At 36.3% G+C, this 21,673-nt stretch overlaps 1 protein-coding gene and 1 non-coding gene across 3 annotated transcripts; both read left to right on the forward strand.

Moving 5' to 3' along the window:
• The first annotated feature begins 5,276 nt into the window (after nucleotides 1-5,276).
• Nucleotides 5,277-5,382, forward strand: LOC125586613. Its single transcript, XR_007323150.1, has one exon. It is a non-coding gene; the product is annotated as a small nucleolar RNA R71 (small nucleolar RNA).
• Nucleotides 5,383-13,984: 8,602 nt separating this feature from the next.
• On the forward strand, nucleotides 13,985-16,735 carry LOC106434327 (probable protein phosphatase 2C 23). 2 transcript variants are annotated; one of them, XM_048754492.1, is made up of 4 exons: nucleotides 13,985-15,856; nucleotides 15,939-16,052; nucleotides 16,163-16,427; nucleotides 16,509-16,735. In XM_048754492.1, exons 1-4 carry the CDS (start codon nucleotides 14,324-14,326, stop codon nucleotides 16,622-16,624), a joined length of 2,028 nt encoding a protein of 675 aa, XP_048610449.1. In that variant the 5' UTR covers nucleotides 13,985-14,323; the 3' UTR covers nucleotides 16,625-16,735. The 2 variants fall into 2 exon arrangements, with proteins under 2 accessions (XP_048610449.1, XP_048610448.1); XM_048754491.1 differs by having other exon boundaries at nucleotides 16,163-16,735.
• Nucleotides 16,736-21,673: the final 4,938 nt, after the last annotated feature.

Below are 21,673 nucleotides of genomic sequence, written 5' to 3' on the forward strand. Positions count from 1 at the left end.
GCTGCGAGACGTCGCTCCCAGAGCGACTCTCGAGCTCCGGACACCGAATATGCGAGCGACTTGGACCAGTCGCTCAGATCACGTTGCTCCCAGCTGGAGCGACCTCGTGGCGTCGCTGCGGAACCTCACTCCCACGCTCGAGTCCTTGCCTTGACCGGATCGATGAATCACCTGAACACTAACACTTTCCCTTCTTTTTTTTTTTTTTTATGAAATATGATGAAAATGAAAATACCAATGCAATATGTACAATGATACGCATGGGACTTCCTCCCAAGTGAGCTTGTTTTAAGTCTCTAGCTTGACTTTGCCTCCTTTTGGACTAGGCTGGGGTAGGATCAGACAGTGGAGTTAAAACTCCATCTTCTTCAGGTGCATCAGCCATGTAGAGCTTAACCCTTTGCCCATTGACTGTGAAGTCTCTTCCATCAGTACTCCACAAAACTATTGCTCCATATGGCTTAACCTCTTTGACCTTGAAAGGGCCGGACCACCTTGACTTAAGCTTTCCTGGAAACAACTTCAGTCTTGAGTTGTAGAGAAGAACTTGATCTCCTTCTTTAAACTCTCTCTTTAGGATATTCTTGTCATGGAAAGATTTAGTCTTCTCCTTGTAGATCCTTGAGTTTTCGAAGGCATCCATTCTTATCTCATCAAGCTCATGTAGCTGAAAAAGCCTTTTCTCCTTGGCACTCTTGATGTCAAAGTTCAGCAACTTTACTGCCCAAAGTGCCTTGTACTCAAGCTCCACTGGTAGATGGCAAGCTTTCCCGTACAATAGGTTGAAAGGTGTGGTCCCCAGAGGTGTCTTGTAAGCTGTCCTGTAAGCCCAAAGCGCATCATCAAGCTTAACTGACCAATCCTTCCTTGTAATCCCCACAATCTTCTCCAGAATGGACTTGATCTCTCTGTTAGAAATCTCAACTTGACCACTTGTTTGAGGATGGTAAGGAGTTGCAACCTTGTGCTTAACACCGTTCTTCCTGAGAAGTCCCTCAAGCAGTTTGTTGATGAAATGAGACCCTCCATCACTGATTACAACTCTTGGAACTCCGAACCTTGGAAAGATGGTGCTCTTGAACATCTTGATTACCACTCTTGCATCATTGGTGGGACTTGCAATAGCTTCCACCCATTTTGAGACATAATCAACAGCTACCAGGATGTACTTGTTGCCATGTGATGATGGAAATGGCCCCATGAAGTCAATACCCCACACATCAAACACTTCAACTTCAAGGATTGGATTCTGAGGCATCTCATTCCTCTTGGTGATGTTTCCCCTCCTTTGGCATGAATCACACCTTGAAACAAAGTCTTGTGTGTCCTTGAACATGTGTGGCCACCAGAATCCAGCTTGTAACACCTTAGCAACAGTCTTGAAGGTAGCAAAGTGGCCTCCATAAGATGATCCATGACACTGTGTAAGGATCCCATCAATCTCCTCATTAGCAACCACTCTCCTATAAAGTTGATCTTTGCAGAGAATGTAGAGGTAGGGCTCATCCCAGTAGTATCTCTTCACATCCTTGTAGAACTTCTTCTTGGCATAACCCACAAGATTCAAAGGCTCTTTTCCTGTGGCTAGGTAATTCACCAAATCAGCATACCAAGGTTCTTTCTCTTCTGTTGCCTTGACTTCTTCAAGCTTCCTTCCAGTCTCACAAACTGCTATCACTGCTCCAATAGCCATGATCTGTTCCTCAGGGAGTCCTTCATCAATGGGAATGCCACACTCCACTCTCAGCCTGGACAAGTGATCAGCTACACCATTCTCAACTCCTGGCTTGTCCTTGATCTCTAAATCAAACTCTTGCAGCAAAAGAATCCATCTCAAGAGCCTGGGCTTTGCATCCTTCTTCGCCAAAAGGTGTCTCAACGCAGCATGATCTGTGTAGACAATGACTTTAGATCCCACCAAGTAGCTTCTGAACTTCTCAAAGGCAAAGACAATGGCTAGCATCTCCTTCTCTGTTGTGGCATATCTCATCTGAGCATCATTCAGGGTTTGGCTCGCGTAGTAGATCACATGGGTCTTGCCATCTTTCTTCTGCCCCAAAACAGCTCCCACAGCATAATCACTAGCATCACACATGATCTCAAAGGGGAGATCCCAATTAGGTGGCTGGACAATTGGAGCACTGATGAGTTCACCTTTCAGCTTCTTGAAGGCTTCTAGACACTCCACATCAAAGCTGAAGGTGGCTTCTTTGCACAGCAGCCTGGTCAATGGTCTAGTGATCATGGAGAAGTCCTTTATGAATCTCCTGTAAAACCCAGCATGACCAAGAAAACTTCGGATGTCTTTCACTGTCTTTGGTGGGGGCAAACCAACCATAACATCGATTTTGGCCTTATCCACCTCAATCCCCTTCTCTGAAATCTTGTGCCCCAGCACAATCCCTTCTTTGACCATGAAGTGACACTTCTCCCAGTTCAGCACAAGGTTGGTGTCTTCACATCTCTGTAGGACCCTGCACAAATTTGACAAACAAGCAGAAAACGAAGATCCATAGACAGAGAAATCATCCATGAACACCTCCACAACATCCTCAATCAGATCAGAAAAGATCGACATCATGCACCTTTGAAAGGTGGCTGGAGCATTACATAGACCAAATGGCATTCTTCGATATGCGAAGGTACCATAAGGACATGTGAATGTTGTTTTCTCCTGATCATTGGGATGTATGGGGATCTGGAAGAATCCTGAATATCCATCAAGAAAACAATAGAATGGATGATTTGCAAGTCTCTCAAGCATCTGATCAATAAATGGAAGTGGAAAATGATCTTTTCTAGATGCAGAGTTCAGTTTGCGGTAATCAATACACATCCTATGCCCAGTGACTGTTCTTGTTGGTATCAATTCATCCTTGTCATTTTTAATCACAGTTATACCACCCTTTTTTGGCACAACATGCACAGGAGATACCCATTTAGAATCTGAGATAGGGTAGATAACACCAGCATCTAAGAGTTTAAGAATCTCTTTCTTTACAACATCCTTCAGGTTAGGATTTAACCTTCTTTGATGCTCGATAGAAGTCATTGATTCATCCTCAAGATGTATCCTATGCATACACAAAGAGGGTGATATTCCCTTGATGTCATCAAGTGAGTAACCTATTGCTTTTCTAAATCTTTTAAGTGTTTTCAAAAGTTCAGATAGCTCAGTTTCAGTAAGTTCACTACTCACAATGACTGGATAAGTTCCATTAGGACCAAGAAATGCATACCTTACACCATTGGGGAGAGGTTTAAGCTCCACCTTAGGCGCCTTAAGCTCGCTCCAGTCGTTTTGCTGGGTGTCCCCTTGTTGAATGACCGAGGCTTCCTGATGGACAATTTGAGGCAGCTCCTCATACTGATCCTTACTACCAAATCCTCTGTGTGAATCCAACATCATCCCATAGGCAGCACTCTCCAGGTTCTGAATCACTTCAGCTGGCCTCTCTATCGTCAAAGCATGCTGTAGAGGGTCTTCTATTGACAATTCTTCAAGGAGCTCATCAGCAAGGGCATCCATCTCTTCAATGTAGAAAACTTGCCCTTGAACTGTTGGTTTCTTCATTACCTCCTTGATGTCAAAGTGAAGAACATGCCCTTTACCCAAGTGGAGATCAATCTTGCCCTCTTTCACATTAACAATTGCTCCTGCTGTAGCTAAGAAAGGCCTTCCAAGGATTAAAGGATCTGCAGCTTCCTCACCCATCTCAAGCACCACAAAGTCTGTAGGGATCTCATATTTTCCAACCATAACGGGGAGGTCCTCCAAGATACCCACCGGGTACTTCACTGAACGATCAGCCAATACCAGAGACAGTCTACACTTCTTGTACTGAGTGAAACCAAGCTTCTTAGCAACAGATAAAGGCATCAAGCTGACACTAGCTCCCAAATCGCAGAGACATCTATCAAATACCATAGGTCCAAGAGCACAAGGTAATGTGAAGCATCCTGGATCTTCTAGCTTCTTTGGAACAACAAGCCTCTGGATGATGGCACTGCACTCATGAGTGAGAATCATCATGCCCTCCATCTCCTTCTTCTTTGCAGCTACAACATCTTTCAGGAACTTACTATATTGAGGAATTAGCATGAAAGCATCAATGATGGGCATTGTGACTTGAACTTCACTCATTTGCTTCTCAAATAGAGCTTTGTACTTCTCTAGCAGCTGCCTCTTGAATCTACCAGGGAATGGTAGTTTGGGTTCATAAGGAGGAGGAACAAAAGAATTCTCACTTGCTGGAGCAACAACTTCACCATCTTTCACTGTTTTCTTCTCTTCCCCAACCTTTCCTTTACCTTTCGCTTCCACAATCTTCTCCAAGATTTCATCATTGATTTTCTCATCAACAATCACCACTTCATCATCTATGTTGATGGCAACCCCCTCACCTTGTTTCTCAGCATCCTTGGTGAGAGCTTTCTGAGGTAACTCCTTACCACTCCTGAGGGTGATAGCTTTCATGGTCTCCTTGGGGTTTTGCTCAGATTTTCCAGGTAAAGAACCTTGTTGGCGATTTTGTTGAGTGTTCATGGCAGCAAACTGGTTCTCCAAGGTTCTGAACTTGTTGTTGAGCTCATTGTAGCTTCCATCAATCTTTGCGTGAAGGTTTTTCAACTCATAGCCAACATGCTTCTCACTTCTTGTCTGAGACTCCAAGATTTGTTTTAGTAGGGCATCAGTGCTGCTGACTGGAGGAGTAGAGGTAGAAGTAGTAGGTTGTTGTTGGGCAGGTTGTTGTCCTTTGTTGTTGAAACCGGGAGGAGGGTTTTGTTGAGGCTGATAGCTGCCTTGCTGGTTGTTCCGAGGCTGATAACCACTCTGTTGGTTGTTGGGGTAAGATCTCTGTTGGTAGTTGTTGTACTGAAAGTTTGGCTCTTTCTTGTACCAGCTACCATTGTTGTTGATGAAGCACAGCTCTTCTTGCCCTTCCAAACCATCAACTTCCTGGACAACAGGTGTGGCTTCTTTGTTTGGGTTACCAACAAAGTGCAGCTGCTCCTGGGTGGCCTTATCAGCAATGAGAATGTCAATCTTATCCTGGAGAGCCTTTAACTCCCTCCTCGTCTGCTTGTCATCTGTTCGACTGCCTCTGTCGTGGTCTCCACTGTAGACTGCATCACTCTTTACCATATTGTCAACCAGCTCTTCTGCATCTTCCTCAGTTCTCCCCAAGAAGAACCCATTGCTAGCTGTATCCAGTCTGGCCCTGTACTTAGGCAGAGCACCACGGTAGAATGTGCTCAGCAAGCTCTCCTTAGAGAAACCATGGTGTGGGCATTGAGCTTGGTAGCCCTTGAATCTCTCCCAGGCTTCACTGAAGCCTTCCAAGCCTTTCTGTTGAAACTGGAGATCTCATTTCTCAGCTTAGCAGTTCTTGAAGTAGAGAAGAACTTCTCCAAGAAAGCTTTCTTGCAGTCATCCCAAGTGGTGATTGAGTCACTTGGTAGAGACTTCTCCCACTGTCGTGCCTTATCCCCCAGAGAGAAAGGGAATAACTTCAGCTTTAAGGCATCCTCAGACACACCATTGGTTTTTGACAACCCACAGTAGCTGTCGAACCTGTCCAAGTGATCAAATGGGTCCTCTAGAGCCAAGCCATGATACTTGTTATTCTCGATCACGTTGAGGAGTCCTGATTTGATCTCAAAGTTGTTGGCTGCTACAGCTGGTGCTCGGATTCCCAATCTATGACCATGAATGTTGGGGCGGTCATAAGTGCCAATGGGTCGAGCTGCTCGCTGTTGGTTTTGTGGAACGTTGTTGGCATCATTTTGAGGTATGTCTCCCATATCAGTATCCAATCTCTGCAAGTGAGACTGTTGCTCTTCTTCTCTTCTCTTTCTAGCACACTCTCTCTCTCTAAAGCTCTGATGTCTGCGGCTCTTGGAACTAGGTTTGATGGATCCCTGCTCCTCAAGTTCATACACCTGTAAATTAAAGGGAGGTGAAGAAGGAGAATCAGTAACTAAAGAAAATAAAAATGACTTAGTCTCAAGCAAATGACTAAATCTCAATGTTCAAATCTACTTAGAATTTGGCAACGGCGCCAATTTGATATTAGGAGTTTTCAAGGCTCTTAAGACAAATGTTGTAGTATAAATGATTGTCGAACCAATTCTAAGGGATTTCAAGCACTGAGAATGAAAGCACTTACAACCGATGATTTTAAAGGTTTTCTAAACTAATGATTATTACTAATGCAGTTTCAGAATAATAAATGAGTTGACTTTCTTAACTAAGGAAATGAGAACTCATGGGCATAGGAATTAAACCTTGGGTGATCAAGTTTCGAACTAAGGATGGCAAACGAACAATCAAACTATCAACCTTAAGCTTAGACACGATTCTAAACAAACTCTATGTCTAGATGAATGTTCATTTACTAACACATTTCAAACAACAAATGTCTTCGGTTGAATAATATGGAAGCAATCATTACTAACAGGTCTAAGGCTATCTTAGCACTTCTAACAACAAATGTCTTTGGCAAAATATGCTAAAAACTTAGAAGAGTTGTTTCAGGCATTTCATCGAACACCTTTTAGGTGGGAAATGCCTAAAGATCAACTTTTGAGAAGCTACCTCAGAAGATGCATTATGATTACTCTACTAGCAAGGTTTTGGAATGATCTACTCTAAAACATCATAGCTCTAACCTAATCACCATTAATCTTCCTAACCCATGAATTCAAATGGTGATTACTCACTACTCTTCATGATTCCTCTTAAACTCATTTTGGATTTCAGATTAATCATACAGAGGATACTACAACAACTTGGAAAACACAGAATTGCAATAACTAGATGAACAAAGATGATTCAAGAGATGAACTTTCCAAAGGTTTTTTCTTAGAACAAAGATAATCTGTCTGGTCGCTGCCAAAAGTACTTAAAACATAGGTTTTCAGAAGTAAAAACGTGCATAATGAAATGACCAAAAGGCCCTTGAGTAGAAATGAATTCGAGCAAACAGAAGGCGCGCAGCGACCTCCAGTAGTCGCTCCGGGAGGTCGCTCCAGGCTTCGGGAGCGACCTGGAGGGGTCGCTGCGAGACGTCGCTCTGGGTCGCTCTTCGCGAGCGGCCTCGCTGTGTCGCTCCGGTCACGTCGTTCCGGGTCGCTCTTCGCGAACGACCTCGCTGTGTCGCTCCGGTCACGTCGCTCCGGGTGATGGAGACGCGAGCGACATCGGGGTGTCGCTCTACCCAAGTCGCTCTGAAAGGGTGTCACAGCGACTTCACGGTGTAGCTCCGGTGAGGTCGCTCCCATGCACTGCTCGTCCAATGATCACCTTTATCATCTCTTTTGAGCTCCAAATGCCCCCAAATGTCTCCAAGAACTTCATGTGGTACTCCAATACCTGATAAGGACTCATGTATGCAAAATGCAACCTAAACATGGCTAAATCCTAATCTATATGATCAAAATGCACATGGGTGAATGGATAAGACAATGGAAATATACAAGATATCAATTGGTACACAACAAACTAAGCTTAATCATGGTTTGTGTGTGAATAGATTTCAAACTTTTAATTCATGGATAAATAAAATTCGAACTTTGATGGGGATATATAGAATGAGACCTTAATTTTGTGTGGACGTGGTGATTATATGATAGTTATGAGGAGAAAATAGATCGTTAACCTTATAAATCCAGACACTTTAGTTTCTGTGATTTGTTAGGTATGGTAACAAATTTGAGATTCAAATCTATCTTAAGATTTACTAAGCCGTACATAACTTATTTTCAAGTGCCGTACTTAACCTAACCTATTTAAAGTTGAGAGTAACTGTGTCTAAATTAGAAAAAAAATTTGAGATATAAATGGAAAATATATTCAACATTCTACTTATATATTTTCTTTCCAAAGTTTGAGTTTTAAAGATTTAAGGCATGTTAAGATGGAATTGCACTTCACAACAATTAGTCGCAAATCATCATAAATTTGTATAATTTATAAACTACCAAATATCCAATCAACCTCATACTAGATATGTGAACATTTATCACATATTTACAAACATATCATCTAAAATTGATTAGATTTTTTTTTTTTTTTTGACAGCAATTGATTAGATTTTCAGTGAAGAAAAGTTGGTCATAATTAACCACAAATTATTTTCAAAATGCATATAACCAGTGATTGACAAATGATAAAGTTAATGTGTGCCTTTTAATGGTGCACAAAATCTAAAATCAAATTTAAACGTTACAAAGTAACTGATACTTTCTATATTTCTTTTGTTTTACTCGAGACTGATTCTTGACATATTTGCAACGTGTTTGCTGAATCCGTTCAAATATTTAAAATGTACAATGCACCAGCTTTTTATGCCGGTCAAACAAAAACGTAAACCTCAAAAATTTCACGTGGAACAACATGAATGGATTATGAAAAAAATCTCAAAAATGTAACGGATTCTTATTGGGATTGGTAATTACCGCTTTTCTATAATATTAAACGTAAAATGAAGATGAAAAAAAAAACGCAAAATGAATTTGTAACGGAGCAGCCAATTACTCAATTCATCTTAATTTTTGACTCAAATTTTGTGTGTTGAAATAGAGAATATCCCACAGTAATTGCAACTTTAAAACCATTTTCTTCCATTCAACTTCTTTTGTTTTTTCTTGAATAAATTTAAATACATAGCTGTGTAATTCTTTTCTTTTCTATTTAGCTAAAGAAGGACTTCTAATAATATTTTATTTTTAGTACATCTAATCTTCATGTATTTCTACTATCTTGTACACTACCAATGTACCATGTAAATTACATTAATCATAAAATATTCAGTCGAAAAACTATACGTTATATTTACTTTTGGATAAAACTATACTAAATAAAATGAATTTGTAATAGAGATTAAGTTTTAATATTTTCAAAAGGAAGCTGATATGTTTGGAAAGTAAGAAAACTTGAAGAGTCTAATTTATCATGTATAAAATTCAGACACACATATATATATCCAACCTCGTTTATTGTGATTTGCTACCTTAAAATAAATCCAACCTTAAAATACGACACTTTATATTTTTATTTATTGGGATTTGCTAAGATTTTTTTTTTTTTTAAATAGATCGAATTGCCATTTTGATTACAATCTATCTCAAGGTTTACTAAACCGTACACAACTTATTTTTAGTGTCATACTTACCTATGTATATATTTAACGATGAGTGTATTGTATCTAAATTATTCAACCTTGAGACAAATTGAGGCATAATGACAACTATGTTCAATATAATACATATGTTGTTCATTCTAAATTTTGAGTTTTAAAAATTTAAGGTATGTTGAAATGGATTGGCTCACAACAATTAGTTGCAGATAATTACAATTTTGTATTCAAATGTAAGCATATGTAATATATTTTTAGCATGTAACATACTACACGATGCCACCTTCTTTTTTTTTTTTGAAAACAGATGCCACTTCTTTAAACACTGAGTTTTATCTTATATTGTAGGAAAATAAACAAAACACCAACAATGTTATTTTGTATCAACATTCAAATGCACCATTTTATTGTATTTTAAAAATATTTGAGTTCAGTTTTATATTTCTAAGCATTTTTTTCCCAAATTCCCAAATAACTTTACAATGTAACTTTCTATTTCTAAAAAGTTTGCAACAAAATTTTGAAAACAAATGTCTGCTACTGTACGATGCTAGATATAATGTACTATGTATATTTGTATGATAAATTACTTCTCTTTATTGTAGAACCAATCAAATCGTAAAACAAAAGATATGATTCCACCATTCGAATCCTTCTCGCGTGATTTAGAATAGTAATTATCACAACCTCCAACTACAATATATAAATATAGACCACCCACTCAAGAAAATCAAAATTAACAATAGACTTATAATAACTAGGGGCAATGCCTCCGCGGAGTTGTGGACAGAGTTCTTGTTTCATCTCAATATTTTTAGGGTTATTGTAGCTGTGAATTTTCCGTTGTGGGTTGATCATTGTTTTTCAAGTTTTTTTATTGTTATAGGATTATAGTTGTGATGATGAACGGTGTATGCACTGTTCTCCACTCATGAAAAACTAAATTGTGTTAGTAATGTGATTGATATAGTTCGTGGTGTTGTTTGCTGTGTCACTAAGACTTATTGTTTGTTTGTCTTTTTAATTTGTTACTTGTATTGTTGAGATTACATAAATTATATTAAGGTTGTTGAGAATACCTTTTGTTTCTGGATATTTTTTCTCCAGTTTAGTTGTGTAAGTTGTGTGTTTTAAGTAATAATTTTTTATTATTCTTATTATGTTGGTTATATGTTTTTTTTTATTTTTAAACTTGTTGCTTTTACTGGACCTTTAAAACAAATACATGAAGACTTGTAGAAATAACTACAAAATGAGTGACAATTAATATTTGGGCTTTAATGGGTTTTAAACGAATATATTTATTTTTCATAAGAAGACAATAGCATTGGTCTGTTGACATTGAGCATGTAAGCTATTTTCATAAGACAAGAGGAGTGAGCAGGTGGGGATGTTGTTGTCGCCTTTGTGTCAGTTGGGATTGTCTCTTGTATCTCCTGGTGTGGTTGTGTTTTTTTTTTTTTTTTATGGGTAATATGTAAACAAAAATCATTGTTAGTTGTATTTATCAGAGTTTGTAACTTACTCTGCTGTTTTGTTTAGATAATTTCACTGATCTTGGTTATCGTCTTCGTCTTCTTCGTAAGCATCTGCGAAAGTAAGTTTGTAAATTGTTAAATAGCTGGCCGTGTAGTTTGTATTTGTTTAGCTGACCACTGTATGTGTCGTTGAATTTTAGTTGAGTTGATTGGTTTGGTATATTTGTTTTGAAGTTTATTTGTTAGATTAGACAAAAAGAGAGGTGATCATTAATAATTCGTCTTTTTTGGGATTCTAGTTTTTGGTGTTTGATTGTTTGGGTTATTGTGGTTTCTTTTAAGTTGTAAAATAAGGATTTGTGTATAATTAGATTGATAATTAAGGGAGATAAATAGACGACCACAAATCTTAGGTAGGAAATATTTTTTATAATTGATGTTAGCACAATATAAATAGTAATATAAAGGGAATTATGTGTTGATTATTTCTTACAGATCAATGAGGAGACAAATAACGACTCGGGTTGTTTCTTTGGTGAGGTCAGAGCCCTGGACATAACGGATTTACCCAACCACATCTGCGAGTTTAAATATCAGTTATGATATCGAAACATAATATAAACCCAGATACAATATGATAATATACCTGGGAGTTCTAGGTTTGTGTTCGCAATCACTTGGAGATTGTCGAACAGTATAATCTTGACTGGAGATTGATCTCAGGAGCACCCGTGATGACTTCATCAATAATGTTTAGGAATGAATGATCAGTTATCTTGTACATGCTTGAGCACCTAACAACCTCAAAACGATCAACTTTCACAATAGAATCTGCTTTCAAAGATGACATGTAATGATTAGCCCGTCCGACGGGAGTAAACCCATGAATCACGGAATCTGCAAATAATATTATTCAATAAAGAATCAGGAAATCAATAAAAACAATTATGTTAAATAAGTGTGATAGATCGAAAATTAACTTACCTTTTCATCAAGGAAGAGAACCGTGATTCCCACAAACTCCCTGTCTTTCTTGAAGTTCAGGGAATCCCAGAAGCGGAGGAAGCCAGAGGCTATGCTCTGACTACTACGACCAAGACGGAGAGACTCGAAGGTTGAGTGACGGACGCCGGGACGCCAGTTTAAGGAACTGTTTAAGGAACTGGAGAGGCAGAGAGAAACATTTTCTAGAAGATGGTTAAAGCTAAGAGGAATCAATGAGTTTTGTGGAGATGCAAATTGGGTTCATCAAAGATAAGAATCATATATATAGGGTTTACAGAGGGGCTACAAATCAGGAACATTTATGATCAAACGATTTAAGATGGGGACATGAAGAGTTCACCGGTGAAAAAATAAATTACGAACAGACACACAGCGCAATTCTGTAACTCAGACTTATTTGAGACAATGATGAAAAGAACTCAAACTCATGTTAAACGACAACAATTTACAATATGAGAAAACTATAATTGTTGCAAACTTGAGCTTTTTTCATATAACGTGATGAATCCCATTTAAAAATGAAACTCATAATACACTTGTAGGCCCGACCCTCAGAGGAAGCCGAAGCAGGGACTTTCGACCTTCATAAATATATATTAGGTTCGGCTATCAATGTACAAAGTATCATTTAGCTTAGTGGTATAAATGTTGGTGTTTATATCTCAATAACCCGGGTTCGAGCCATGAATTTGACACTTTTTCACACTTTTTAAAAGTGGGATCCACAAAATGCTGACGTGACGCACTGAAAAGTGAGCAAAAACTCAACTATTATAATATATATTATCCAAAAAAACATTTAGAGTACGTTTTAGTAGCACAAAAAAAAAGTTTTAGTTGGACAAATTGTAGTATAAAAATAAGAAATAAAGTATAAATTTAATATTTATGACATAGGAGAGGGTTAAGCAGCGGGCAAGAGCTGAGAGTTGACGAGAATTTATGAAATAACAAAGAGTCAGTGATCAACTGACGTGTGGCACACTCTTACGCTCCTCACGAGATCCAACGGTGATCGAAGCACATTGAAGTAGTGTAAATTTGAAGGAAACTGTAGCTGTTTTGACTTTCAGAGCTTTCTTAATTGGTCTTTAAATTTTTTCTACAGTCTTTGAGTTTTTAATCCCTAAAATGGTCAGTTCAATTTCATTCCCACGCGCACGTTAATGATTTGTTATTTTACGCAGTATTTTCTCCTTTTTTTTTTTTTTTTTGAAAACGTGTCTTGGTTAAATCCAGATCTATTAAAGACACAGATTTAACCCCGGGTGGAAGATGCAGCCCACGACAGACCCTCTCCCAGATTTTCATACGGACGTATCCGCAGCCGTGGTGAATAGGAAAATGTGACTTAGTTTCCGCAGCAGCATGATCGAACTCGTAATGTGTTTGCATCCAAGGTCCGTCCACTACCACTGGACCACAAGACTCGCTCTTTAAAGTATAACTTCGAAGTATCACTTTGATATTTTTATGCATATTAAAAAATAATTGAAATGTATATATATTTTTATTAATTACACATTTTAACCAATAATATTTGAAATAAATAAAATTAAAATAATTTACAATTAATATTAATTTAGAACTTAGTGTTATTTTACAGGAAGATTATAAATCGACAATTTTTTGTATATTAAAATATATTTAAATATTTTTTCTAAAACAAAAAAAAATACAATTAAAATTTACTTAAACAAATCAATCTAATTTTTAGAATAAAATAATAAATATTATTTTATTGAATCGATATTAATTATCTAACTACATCAAGGTAAATCTTTATTATTTAGAATATCTAAATTATATTTTTGTGGTGAAAACTGATAAAATCTTATCTATTAAGCAAAATTATTTATATCATCTACAATTATGAAAATCTATGAATTTTATTTTCTCTTGTAAAATACATATTTAACATATAAAAATAAAAATTATGTATATCCATCAACTTTTAAAATCTATTTTAAATACTATTGATAATATTTAAAATATAACATTTTAAAAAATCTATCTTAAATACTATTGATAATATTTAAAATATAACATTTTAATAGATTTTGATGCAAAATTTACAAAAGAAAAACCATTACCTAAATAGTTGATATGATAAAAATTATCTAAATAAAATGAGCGTTATACAAATTCAAGTTTGAAATTTCTGAAGGTTCCCAACTATCTCAAACTTCTAAAAGCGATCTGTGTGAACGTGGAGTGGACGCGCTTCCTTACGAGGGTGAACAAAAGACACACATTTCAAAATCTCCCCCCTCCCTCCTGAGTTAAGAAAACTGCAATCCTGCCTTAGCCACGAGTCAACCCCTTTGGCGTCGAAAGAGCTCGGTGCAAAAATTAATTTGTTTTTTTTTTTCAAAACAAAAAGTTTTATTTCTTTCATCCTCATCAATTCTTTCCCCTTTTCAGATTTAAAAACACAAAAACAGAATAATATTATAATATCTCATATATATTTTTCTTTATATTCTCTTTCCCTTTTATAATTTCCACTCAAAAAAATCATTTTCCTTACACAGAAGTCAACTCTCTCTCTCTCTCTCTCTCTCTTACATCTTCTTCAACCCCTGTCGACCATGTCTGAACAACTTCAATTGTAATCTAACCTTTTGAATTTCTCTAAAACTCATCACTGTTTTTCAATTCTCAAGAAACTTTTTTTGGTCTTTATCGGCGGCGACCTAGATGGGTAACGGAATCACGAAGCTCAGCAAATGTTTCACCGGCGGAGGAGAAACTCGCCGGAAAAAAGAGATGAAGATTCTTGAACCGGATCCTCTCGACGAAGGTCTTGGCCACTCCTTCTGCTACGTCCGACCCGACCCGATTCGAGTTTCATCTTCCAAAGTTCACTCAGAGGAAGATACAACGACGACGACGTTCCGTACCATCTCCGGCGCATCGGTGAGCGCGAACGCCGCGACTCCGCTCTCCACCTCCCTCTACGATCCGTACGGGCACATCGACAGAGCCGCCGCGTTCGAGAGCACGACGTCGTTTGCGTCGATCCCTTTGCAACCGATTCCCAGAAGCTCCGGTCCGATCGTTCCCGGTTCGGGTCCGTTAGAGAGAGGATTTCTCTCCGGTCCGATCGAGAGAGGATTCATGTCCGGTCCGATTGACGGTTTAGGTTTATTCTCCGGTCCGCTCGGCTCCGAATCAGATCAATTCCAGCGCAGCTTCTCCCACGGTTTAGCTAACCGGTTCGGGTCGAGAAAAGGATATCTAGCTCGGGTTCTCCGTCGAGCGATCTCAAAGACGATTAACCGAGGACAGAACTCCATCGTGGCTCCGGTTAAAACGGTTAAAGAACCCGATTGGGTAGTCGGGTCGGATAAATCCCGGAATCAACAGCACCACAACGAGAATCTCACCGTGAACAGCTTGAATTTCAGTAGCGAAGGGAGCTTAGACGACGACGTATCACTCGAAAGCCAGAATCTTCAGTGGGCTCAGGGGAAAGCCGGCGAGGATCGTGTACATGTGGTCGTATCGGAAGAACACGGATGGCTCTTCGTCGGAATCTACGATGGATTCAACGGTCCAGATGCGCCGGACTATCTTCTCTCTCATCTGTATCCAGCGGTTCATCGCGAGCTCAAGGGATTGCTATGGGATGATCCAAAACTCGACTCGAATCCTTCCTCTGATGGCATTGATCACGACAGTAACAATCCTTGTCCGAGCGAAAACTGTGAGAAAAAGTCAAAGAATGATGGTCGGAAGTCAACGAAATGCGAAGAAAGTCAACGACGGTGGAGATGCGAGTGGGATCGAGAAAGACTCGATCTCGACCGTTTATTAAAGGAAAAAATCAACAAGAGGACAAACGGGTCGGATAAGGATCCGGATCCGAACTCTTCGGACGTGTTGAAGGCTTTGTCGGAAGCTCTGAGGAAGACGGAAGAAGCGTACCTAGAGAATGCAGATATGATACTCCACGAGAATCCTGAGCTAGCTTTGATGGGTTCTTGTGTCCTTGTGATGTTGATGAAAGGGGAAGATGTTTATTTGATGAATGTGGGAGATAGTAGAGCGGTGCTTGGTCAGAAAGCTGAGACTGAGTACTGGATGGGGAAGATAAGACAAGACTTGGAACGAATCAACGAAGAAACTATGATTGATTTCGATGGTACTTGTGAAGGAGAACGAGCTGGCTTGGTCCCGAATCTATCTGCTTTTCAGCTTACTGTTGATCATAGCACAAACGTTGAAGAGGTAAGGAGCTATAGCATTTAAATTTATAAGAATTGGTAAAACGTCGAACAGTTTGATGAAATCCAGTTTTGTTATTATTCAGGAAGTTGATAGAATAAGAAAGGAGCATCCAGATGATGCTAGTGCAGTGTCAAATGAACGTGTTAAAGGTTCGTTGAAGGTCACAAGAGCTTTTGGTGCAGGTTTCCTCAAGCAGGTACGTGTCACATTAATCAAATAGATTATTAGGTCACTAGTCTATAGGCAAGACTGTTTGTATCTGCTCTGTTTCAACATAATCTAACTTTGGGGATACAATCTTTGCAGCCAAAATGGAACAATGCGCTTCTCGAAATGTTTCAAATCGATTACATAGGGACGTCTCCATATATCAATTGCTTGCCTGCACTTTACCACCATAGATTAGGCTCTAAAGACCAGTTTCTGATACTATCATCAGATGGTCTCTACCAATACTTCACTGATGAAGAAGCGGTTTCAGAGGTGGAACTCTTCATCACCTTACAACCTGAAGGTGACCCGGCTCAACACTTGGTTCAAGAACTTCTTTTCCGGGCTGCCAAGAAAGCTGGTAATATATCGAAAAACCTCGATGATAATCTTTGGTTCCAAGTATTGAGTGTGGTTTCTAAATCTTTATCGATCTTTCTAGGTATGGATTTCAATGAACTGCTTGAGATACCACAAGGGGAACGGAGACGGTACCACGATGATGTTTCTATTGTAGTGATCTCTTTAGAAGGAAGAATGTGGAAGTCTTGTGTATAAAGTATAATCAAAACTATATCATGAACAGAGAGAAACTCGGAGTAAGACGTGCAAATATGTATTATGTTAATAATAATTATTAAGAAAAAAGTTTTGGCTCTGGAACTAAAACACAAGTCTCATTAAACACAAGTCTCACATGTCATGCTTTCATCTATCTGTTTTTGATTATCTTTGTTTCTCCATAAATACATATCCAACAACGAATCCTAGTCTGCAGAACCCAATCTTTGACTTATAATTTAAGACGTTTTTTATATAGATTCGACATTTGTGGAAATCTATTCGTCAATGCAAGCTATTGAAGTGGTTATGTGTCTTCCAACTCCTAACTGTAATGGAACAGAGAAGTAAATGTAGGGAGATGAAGAAGAGGATGTGGTGGGTATGAGATGGAGAGAGTTAAAGAAGCTATCTACTCTTGTTCTATTTATGGTTTTAAATTGCTCTTCACTTAACTCGCTTACTTCCCACCAAATCCTGGTCTCGTCTCTTGCTGTTTATGTACTGGTTTCCACCAGTTCAGGCAACACAAGTTTGGATCTTTATGTGCGTAGTCCCCATTGTACATTTCTCAAGTCTCAATCTTCTTTTTTACAATGTGTACTATCGTTTTGGCCTCCACAAAGGGTGTGATTTATAGTGGCTGTAAGTGTTGTCCACAATCCTATTTATTTCTACAACACTAAATTCACAGCAATCAATCTTTAATAAAAATTTCAAAATCACAGTTTTTGAAATAACCTACAGCTGTACAAGTGTTTTACAGAGCCAAAAATCCAGAGCAATTTTTTGGAGTTTTCCTTAAAATTCTAAAGCAATAAAATCTAAAGCCACAGCAAAAAGTCTACAGATTTTTTTCTACGATAATTTTTTTAAAGCTACAGCCATTACCAATCGGACCCAAAGTTGTATATTAAGTTTAACTAGATCTCGTCCGGCGCGGTTGTGCGGGTGTTTGTTTTCAGTTTTATATACGTAGATATTTATTTTAGATCATTAATAGTATACATTTTTAAAAATTTAATCATATATTTAAATGTTTATATAACTATTTCAGATACAATAATTTAATAATATTATAGTTTATCTATTGTAGTTAATCAATTGTATAAAACCATCATATGTATTTGTTGATTTTTATTATATATTTATCTTATTGTTTTTACATTTTGTTATTAAACAAATTAATATATGCATGAAACAACATATTTGAAAATTATTTTGTATTTAATTTATGCTAAATTATGACCCGTCTTTCAAAGATGGATTTCTTTTTAGCAATTTTTTTTAATTTTATTCATTTTAGATAATATATTATTGTATATGGAAAAATCTTAACTCTATACATGTATTATATAGTTTACTAATGTTAAATCGTTTTGTCATCGTATTATATTTTTAACATGAATATTTATATTTATGAAAGTAAAATTTATCATGTTTAGTTCAATATAATAATTTTGTTTTAACATTATTGATTATGAATATAAAATCGATAAAAATAGGATAGAATTTTTTTATTTTATAAACGATAGTTGTACATAAATATTTATAATTATATAGTTTGCTAATCTTAATCCGTGTTTCCAATGTATTATATTTTTGAATATAAATATTTATAATTATGAATAGTAATACTTAAAAAACTAATTACAAAATTAGTGAAAATATTTACATATAATTTTTAAAATTAAGATCTTGTTAAAATATATATTTTTAAAATGAAAAGATATCAAAAGATATTATGATTAAAGTAGTTCAAATTTTTTATGTGGTATTAGTTTTAATAAAATACATTTAATTTTTTTTTTAAAGAATGGTCCATATTAAAAAAAAGAAAATTACATGTTTACCACTTTCATGCTACCACTTTTCATTTTTACCACCAATAAAGGGACATTTTCGAAAATATCTTCTTCATCAAGTGGCAAAATACTTTTATGCCTTTGTTCTTTATATATATAATAAATAAATATTTAAATAAATAAAAATCCAAAATAATAAAAAATAGTTTTTTTAATTTTTTTTCGAATTATAATATTTCGAAATTCAAACCCTAAACCCTAAAACTCAACTCTAAACCCTAAACCATCAATCCTAAACCCTATTTTTTTTTTTTGAAATACGAACCCTAAATCCTAAACCATCAATCCTAAACCTTTTTTTTTTAAATACGAACCCTAAACCCCGAAACATCAACTCTAAACCCTAAACCCTGAAACATCAACCCTAAACCCTATCCCCTAAACCTTCAACTCTAAACCCTAAGACATCAACTCTAAACCCTAAACCCTAAACTTCAACTTTAAACCCTAAACCCTAAACTATCAACACTAAACACTAAACCCTAAAAAGTAAACTCTAAACCCTAAAAAGTAAACTCCAAACCCTAAAAAAATAACTCTAAACCCCGAAACATCAACTCTAAACCCTAAACCCTAAACCTTCAACTCTAAACCCTAAACCCTAAATCCTAAACCATAAACCATAGAGTTGATGTTTTAGGGTTTGGATTTGAAGGTTTAAGGTTTTAGTGTTTAGGGTTTACATTTAGGGTTTAGAGTTGATGTTTTAGGGTTCAGATTTGAAGGTTTAAGGTTTTAGGGTTTAGGGTTCGAATTTCAGAAAAATATAGGGTTTACGTTTAGGGTTTAGAGTTGATGTTTTAGGGTTTAGATTTGAAGGTTTAGGGTTTAGGGTTTAGAATTAATGTGGGGTTTAGGGTTTAGAGTTGATCTTTCATGGTTTAGAGTTTAGAGTTGATGATTTAGGGTTTAAAATTGATGTTTTAAGTTTAGATTTAGGGTTTAGGATTTACGTTTAGGGTTTAGAGTTGATGATTTACGGTTTAGAGGTTATGTTTTAAGTTTAGATTAGTTAACCATATGTTTTTTTTTTCAAAGTTAATCAAAAGGTTATAAATGTCTTTTACCTTTCATTAAAGATAAGGATAAAAATGTAAACATGAAAAGTAATATTTTGAAAATGGTATTTTTGGCAATTTACCTGAAAAAAGGGGGAAATTACATGTTTACCGCTTTCATGCTACCACTTTTCATTTTTACCACCACTGAAAGGACATTTTCAAAAATACCTTATTCGTTAAATGACAAAAGACGCTCTTATTCTTTATATATATTATAAATAAATATTTAAATAAATAAAAATCCAAAAAATAAAAAATAATTTTTTAAAGTTTTTTTCGAATTATACTATTTCGAAATTTAAACCCTAAACCCTAAAACTTAATTCTAAACCCTAAACCATCAATCCTAACCCTATTTATTTTAAATACGAACCCTAAACCCTAAAACATGAACTCTAAACCCTAAACCCCGAAACATCAACTCTAAACCCTAAACCCTAAACCTTCAGCTCTAAAACCTAAAACATCAACTTTAAACCCTAAACCCTAAACTTCAACTCTAAACCCTATACCATCAACACTAAACCCTAAACTATCAACACTAAACCCTAAACCCTAAAAGTAAACTCTAAACCCTAAACCCTAAAAAATTAAACCTAAACCCTAACACATCATCTCTAAACCCTAAACCCTAAACCTTCAACTCTAAACCCTAAACCCTAAATCCTAAACCCTAAACCCTAAAACTAGAGTTGATGTTTTAGGGTTTAGGTCTGAAGGTTTAGGATTTTAGGGTTTAGGGTTTCGTTTAGGGTTTAGAGTTGATGTTTTAGGGTTTAGATTTGAAGGTTTAAGGTTTTAGGGTTTAGGTTCGAATTTTAGAAAAATATAGGGGTTAGGGTTTAGGGTTTACGTTTAGGGTTTAGAGTTGATGTTTTAGGGTTTAGATTTGAAGGTTTAGGGTTTAGGGTTTAGAGTTGAAGTTTCGGGGTTTAGGGTTTAGAGTTGATGTTTCATAGTTTAGAGTTTAGAGTTGAAGATCTAGGGTTTAAAATTGGTGTTTTAAGTTCAGATTTAGGGTTTAGGGTTTACGTTTAGGGTTTAGAGTTGATGTTTTAGGGTTTAAATTTGAAGGTTTAGGGTTTAGGGTTTATGGTTTAGGGTTTAGAGTTGATGTTTCGGAGTTTAGGGTTTAAAGTTGATGTTTCATGGTTTAAGGTTTAGAGTTGATGTTTTAGGGTTTAGAGTTGATGTTTTATGTTTAGATTAGTTAACCGTATGTTTTTTTGTCAAAGTTAATCAAAAGGTTATAATTGTCTTTTACCCTTTATTAAAGATGAGGGTAAAAGTGGTTAGTGTAAACATGAAAAATGGTACTTTGAAAATGATATTTTTGGCAATTTCCCAAAAAAATCACACACGAAAGAATTTAGTATAGGATTATAACCCATGCACAACTCCTAATACTAGACATTATCCCAATCACTAAACCCAAATCCAAATATAAACAATCATATATATTTATAATACTTATACAACTGGAAAAAAATTAACTAAATATAAAATTTTGTAATATTATCTATAAAAATAGATACATTGAGTGCTATATTTCATATGGTCGAATTAGTGATTAAAACCCACATACAATTTCTAATACTAAACATTATCCCAACCCATAAATATTAAACCTTAAATCTTAATCACGAAACTCAAACTCAAATATAAACAATAATATATATTTATAATATTTACGCAACTAGAAAAAAAATAAAAGAGATAGATTGATGATGAGAATAAAACAAAAAAACAAACAAACATAAATGTTAATTGGAGAGAAGAGAACAAAAAAGAAAGGAGAAGAAGTTAACCGGTTGTATTGAAGGATAGTTTGGTATATATTGTAAAAATATGTTGAATATTTTGGTCAACCTTTTTTAGCTAGTTACCTAGTTATAATTTTTTCTGGCGGCTATACGACCAAATTTCCCTTTAACAATTGATACGATGACCATTTCTTAACTGCTTAATTTTGTTTATAGTTGTCAAATGGTTGGGTTGACCTCGTCCATGTCCAAATTTAGTTGGATTTATTTTGGTTAAATTCATTTGTGCACGTGGAACTGATCAAAAATCAAAAGATCAATTAATCCATAAGTGTTAGTGGATTTGGGCTCTATGGA

This window comes from Brassica napus, chromosome C4, assembly GCF_020379485.1.
Source record: "Brassica napus cultivar Da-Ae chromosome C4, Da-Ae, whole genome shotgun sequence".
Classification (NCBI taxonomy): domain Eukaryota; kingdom Viridiplantae; phylum Streptophyta; class Magnoliopsida; order Brassicales; family Brassicaceae; genus Brassica; species Brassica napus.

Bases quoted from the DNA above. Each gene is read 5' to 3' on its own strand.
- LOC106434327 (XM_048754491.1), top strand. From the start codon at position 14,324: ATGGGTAACGGAATCACGAAGCTCAGCAAATGTTTCACCGGCGGAGGA. The intron at 15,857-15,938 runs GTAAGGAGCTAT...GTTATTATTCAG, and splicing joins ATAGCACAAACGTTGAAGAG to GAAGTTGATAGAATAAGAAA. The intron at 16,053-16,162 runs GTACGTGTCACA...CAATCTTTGCAG, and splicing joins GTGCAGGTTTCCTCAAGCAG to CCAAAATGGAACAATGCGCT.